This window comes from Populus alba, chromosome 10 (genome assembly GCF_005239225.2).
Source record: "Populus alba chromosome 10, ASM523922v2, whole genome shotgun sequence".
Lineage (NCBI taxonomy): Eukaryota > Viridiplantae > Streptophyta > Magnoliopsida > Malpighiales > Salicaceae > Populus > Populus alba.
Window position 1 is genome coordinate 19546120 of NC_133293.1, and position 6000 is coordinate 19552119.

The 6000-nt window shown below is 34.6% G+C and overlaps 2 protein-coding genes across 3 annotated transcripts; both read right to left on the minus strand.

Moving 5' to 3' along the window:
• Nucleotides 1-595: 595 nt before the first annotated feature.
• LOC140956045 (histone H4) lies at nucleotides 596-1861 on the minus strand. Its single transcript, XM_073412017.1, has 2 exons — nucleotides 1706-1861; nucleotides 596-1211 (listed from the first exon to the last, which is right to left on the minus strand). Exon 2 carries the CDS (start codon nucleotides 1186-1188, stop codon nucleotides 877-879), a length of 312 nt encoding a protein of 103 aa, XP_073268118.1. The 5' UTR covers nucleotides 1189-1211; nucleotides 1706-1861; the 3' UTR covers nucleotides 596-876.
• Nucleotides 1862-4858: 2997 nt separating this feature from the next.
• LOC118059780 (histone H4) lies at nucleotides 4859-6000 on the minus strand. 2 transcript variants are annotated; one of them, XM_073411979.1, is made up of 2 exons: nucleotides 5850-6000; nucleotides 4859-5359 (listed from the first exon to the last, which is right to left on the minus strand). In XM_073411979.1, the coding sequence occupies exon 2, from the start codon at nucleotides 5334-5336 to the stop codon at nucleotides 5025-5027; it is 312 nt and encodes a 103-aa protein (XP_073268080.1). In that variant the 5' UTR covers nucleotides 5337-5359; nucleotides 5850-6000; the 3' UTR covers nucleotides 4859-5024. The 2 variants fall into 2 exon arrangements, with proteins under 2 accessions (XP_073268080.1, XP_034928644.2); XM_035072753.2 differs by having other exon boundaries at nucleotides 4859-5362; nucleotides 5850-5993.

Genomic DNA, 6000 nt, shown 5'->3' on the forward strand with positions numbered 1-6000 from the left:
TTACGTGCACTTCAATAAAAAAATTCATTCTAACACCTCATTTGTACTTTAATATATTTAATATTAACATTTAAAAAAAATAGAAAAAACTTAAATTGATGAAAAAAGATTTTCTAAATAGTTTATTTTATTTTTTTGGATCTTTTTATAGATAAATAAGAATGATATTTCTCTGGCAAAACAAAAATTATTTTCGATTTTCATTTGGCTCTTTCAATGGATTCTATAATATGAAAAGAAAAAAATAAAGGAAAAGTAAAGATGCCATCGATTCTTCTGTTACCAAAGTTTTAATTAAAGCGATGCGCCCAAGACAGGAGAGCAAGTAGGCGGCGAAGCATATGTTATTGGACTTTCCATGAACGTTTTCCATTCTGTTTTATGTTGATGTTTTCAACATCGATGAAACCCGCCCACAACCTCACAAACCAAACACAACGACGTGTGGAGGGAAGCATGGTCCACAAAAACTTGCGTTTTTGCCACATCTCAGATTTTTTCCTGTTTTTACATTTTAGAAACACCTTTTTAAAAATATTAATATTTAAAATAACTTTCAAAATATAAAAAAATATTATTTTAATACATTTTCAAATAAAAATATTAACTACCGCAACTATATTAATATTAATCATAATCAGTCGAATCAAGCACAGAAAGTCGAGCCCGTAAAATAAAAAACACAAGCCTATCGAAAGTTGGAAACAGAACCATTTCCATTCCACAAAAAAAAAAAAAAAATTAAATTCAACATTAACCCATCACGCACTTATACTTACAAAAGTAGTACCTAAAAAAACCTGATTAGCAAATCTAAACCCCATCCCTCAGAAGCCCTTTTCTTGACAGCAAGACTTTTATTTTAAATCAAAAGCCCTAACCACCGAACCCATACAGAGTCCTTCCCTGCCTCTTGAGGGCATACACCACATCCATGGCAGTAACGGTCTTGCGGCGAGCATGCTCGGTGTAGGTCACGGCGTCTCTGATAACATTCTCGAGGAAGATCTTGAGCACACCACGAGTCTCTTCATAGATCAAGCCACTGATACGCTTGACCCCACCCCTACGAGCAAGACGGCGTATTGCAGGCTTTGTGATACCTTGAATGTTATCACGAAGCACCTTGCGATGACGCTTGGCTCCTCCCTTTCCCAGGCCCTTGCCTCCCTTTCCACGTCCAGACATGTTTTTCTAGCTAACGAGAAGATCTGTGGAAAAGATTCGACATGAGAATCGTTACCACTTGATAGCGATTTAAATAATAAAAAAAAACAAAACCCAAGAAATTGAGACCGAGCACGAAAATTTTCGATAAACTCCCGCATTTTCTCAGCAAACAAACACGTATCAAATAGGGAAAGCTCAAAATTTTCACGATTAGCAAAAAATCAAAACTCATTTCTCGAACATCAATATTTTCTCGCTTTTTATTACTGACCGAACAAAAAGCGTTAATAAAAAATAAACAAAAACACAAGCTGAGAACGGACTAATCGAAACACACTTCACCGTAATTAATATATTCAGGTGCTGATTCGAATCTTGATTTTAGATGTCCAAAATCAAATGAAACCCTAGCCTTCGTTTTAAGCAGAGATTAACTAGAACGAATTTTGTAAGCGAAATCACGCAGTGAAAATCAAATTAGACCCAGAAACGAGTACAGAAAACAGAGGTGAAAAATAATGAGAGAGAGAAATACCGATAGAGCAGACTTGGAATTGAATGTCCAGGTTGGAATCGAGATCGAGAAAGAAAGATATGTGGAATTTCGTGCGACGGTGAAAGACGGTACAGATTATATTTATAAGGGACACGCAAGGGATTGTCCATCGCGGTCGATCCGAGACAAGTGTTTTGAAGATAACTTTGGGCCATTTGGCTTTGAATGGACGGTCAAGATTATGATGTTTGTAATGGAGCGGATCGATGACATGGCATGCGTTTTTTCTTTTTTGAAAAATACTTGCTCGCTGGTAATGGTGCTGGGTCTTGAATTACCAGGGGAGAAAGATGATTTGTGTTTTCTCGTGCTTGGTTTGGATCCGAATCCAAGTAAGCTTTTTGAGATTTTGTTTGAATTTAAAATGATTTTGTCCGTGAAGAAGGTGATAAATCTGGATTGAAAATCAATTTCGAGGTTTGAACATCATGTAATCGGGAATTAGAGGTTAAACGAGCAGGTCAATCTAGATGTTACTGGTTTGTATGTTCACTTTACTACGTAGAGAGATCTAATTTTTTTTTAAAAGTAAAAGAAAAAATAGAGGCCTTGGAAAATATGTTGTTATTGCCATTAAATCTAAAAATATATTAATATTTGTATTATTTATCTTAGTTAGCATAATATTTTTAATTAAAATTATTATTTTTATTTACAAAAAAACTTTTTATAATTGTTAAATCAAGTGAACAAGCAATCCAAAAAATTTATTATTGATATTATTATTTTCAGATCATAAACATACTAATTGAAAAAAATATATTAAAACTAAAATAAAAATTTATAATGGTATCTGAGAAACATGTATTGAATAAAAAATAAGTGTATCTCGTAAATTCTCTTCGTATAAAAAAAATACTTAAAAAAATAAAAATAAAAATAAAAATAAAGAAGCAAAGTGTCAGCCCTTTGCGCCTGTTATTTATTTTTTTATACTGGAGAGACAAACGACATGTCAATACGTCCCTTGTTTTTTATTAAAAACAAAAAACTCGAGTCGCCTATCAGAATTGAGAAAATTTGTGCTCCTATTAGCTCTCAAAACACACGACCCCAATGTTTATCCGCATGCTAGCCAACTCAACCATGGCAGTTAGTTGTAGATTTATTTGGGAGTATAATTACAGTTTTTTTAAAGTATTTTTTTATGTTAAAATATATTAAAATGATATTTTTTTATCTATTAAAAATTATTTTTAAGATTAGATCTAAAATATATAAAAAAATTAATTTTTAACAAAAATAATATTAAAATTTTTATGGAACGATATTTGCATAACGTTTCCAAACAGTGTTATTAATAAGGTAATTAACTGTTTACATAAATAATAAAACACCTTAATAACCTTTTTTTTTAAGTGTATTATTATAATTTTTTCTGTTCAAATCCTCTTAATACCGATCCCTTGCCTGACGAGAGATGTTTCTAAAAAGTTTGCTCGCTTGTTATTTCGAAGTTGGGAATGCTGCAAAGCTTGTTATTGTCATTTTGATTGAGCAGAAAAGAGGGCAGGTGAAATCAATTATGTTACTTTATTCTTCTGATAGAAAGCAGGCTGCAGGGAACAATTATGTGAAGCTGCATAGATGTGCTTTTACTGGCATTGCTATTTCCGACTTCTCTGCTAAAATTATGAGGAAATATAACAAAATTGATGGCCTGTATCTGTATTTCCTGCCGGAATCAGAGAGGGACCCTGGCATCAGCTGCCTACCCGAGCTCGGAGAAGTGCATAGCACGGTAATTTGCACTATCACTTTCTTTGTTTTCGTTATTATGATTACTGTGCTGCCATTGTTACAGCATTCCACCTTCAATGATGATGCCAGCGCCTTCGGAAGTGGTCGGGAATGACAAGGTAAAATAAGAGCAGAATGTTCATGGAGGTTAGATGCCCAATACCGTGTTTGGCACATAGGTATTATACTCGAACCTAATATGTTGATGTTGATGGAGGATTTGATTAACTTGGTAGCTAGACTGATCTAGATAAGTTAAAGAATTAGGATGAGCTAAAACCCGGTAAAACACTGTTGATTCGTGACTTGGATAACCCAATAAAATCAGGTTAAGACCTAGTTTTTCTATTTTAACTCATTAGCGCTACTACCTGCATTCTGGATCAGAGCAACATGCAGAAATTGCAAAGCTTCAAAATCGCAATTGCAGATCAACTCAAGTCTGTTTCTCATGAATCACTGAACATGCTGGAACTCAAAACAATTTCAGTGCCCAGCACAAAGGATATTTCTCATGAATCACCGAGTTTGCTTCAAGAAGCAAATTATGATATATATGCCTTCACCAACCTGTCCTTGGACAGGTTATTTTACCATTGTTTCTCTTGGGCATTTCTTCAAGTGCCTGCAAAGCCAGAAAAAAAGAAAAAAAAGAAGTCAAACTAATCAAATTAGTGGCAACAATGTGGCTAAGAGGCATCTTTATATCACATGAGAAAATTGAACCTTAGTGCTGTAAACGCAGCCACTGGGCAACACTTGCGGTGGGTTCTCTGTGTCCATTAGTTTTTTAGCTATGTAACAAACAATCTTACATGGTGCTGCTTTTAAGGAACCGGAATTGCCAACTTCCTGAAGCTCTCCTGTGGCAGTGGATCTTCCTTGGTGCAATCATCTTCATAGCAGTATCTTCAAAAAAGGTCAAGGCAAAACCCAAACACTTGGATAACATATCAAGCATTGACCGCATAGCCTTAAGGTCCAAAGTGTTTTAAAAATTTAAAAACATTTTATTTTATTTTTAATTAATATATTTTTAATATTTTTATATCATTTTGATATGATAATATAAAAGTAATTTTTAAAAAATAAAAAAATATATTATTTTAATATATTTCAAAATAAAAAATAATCATTACCATATTTCTAAACATCCTCATAATGTTACGAGAAAAACTATTACATCATCATTTTGACATTATATTTTAAAAATATTTTTATATTAGACAGTGTAACCAAACACACCGGCTATCGAGGGAAGCATTGTCCACACAAACTTAAATGGACACATCTCAGATTTTATATTAATCACGTTTCTTTAATTTAGGTTTCAGTTAAATCAAGCAAAGAAAGTCGAGCCCGTAAAATAAAAAAACACAAGCCCATCAAAAGTTGAATCGAAACACCACCATTTTCATTCCAAAAAAATAATCAACATTAACCCTTCACGCACTTATAATTACAAAATAGTACCTAACAAAACCTGATTAGCAAATCTAAAACCAATCCCTAAGAACCCTTTCTTGACAGCAAGACTTCTATTTTAAAATCAAAAGCCCTAACCACCGAACCCATACAGAGTCCTTCCCTGCCTCTTGAGGGCATACACCACATCCATGGCAGTAACGGTCTTGCGGCGAGCATGCTCGGTGTAGGTCACGGCGTCTCTGATAACATTCTCGAGGAAGATCTTGAGCACACCACGAGTCTCTTCATAGATCAAGCCACTGATACGCTTGACCCCACCCCTACGAGCAAGACGGCGTATTGCAGGCTTTGTGATACCTTGAATGTTATCACGGAGGACCTTGCGATGACGCTTGGCTCCTCCCTTTCCCAGGCCCTTGCCTCCCTTTCCACGTCCAGACATGTTTTTCTAGCTAATTAGAAGATCTGCTGAAAAGATTCGATGTGAGAATCGTTAGCACATGATAGCGATTTAAATAAAAAAACAAAACCCAAGAAATTGAGACCAAGCACGAAAAATGACGACAAACTCTTGCATTTTCTCAGCAAACAAGCACATACCAAATTGGAAAAACTAAAATTTTCACGATTAGTGAAGGAAAAGAAAATCAAAACACATTTCTTGAACATCAATATTTTCTCGCGTTATCTTAGTGACCAAACAAGCAGCTTTAATGAAAAATAAACAAAAACACCAGCTGAGAACGGAAGAATCAAAACACACTTCACCATAATTAATATATACAGGTGCTGATTCGAATCTTTATTTTAGATGTCCAAAATCAAATGAAACCCTAGCTTTCGTTTTAAGCAGAGATCAACTAGAACGAATTTTGAACAACACAGTGAAAATCAAATTACACCCAAAAAACGAGTACAAAAAACATAGGTGACAGATAATGAGAGAGAGAAATACCGTAAGTGCAAACTTAGAATCGAGATCGAGAAAGAAAGATGCGTGGGATTTTGTGTGACGGTAAAAGACGGTATAGGTTATATTTATAGGGACACGCAAGGGATTGTCCATCGTGGTCGATCCGAGACAATTGTTTTGAGGAGAACTTTGG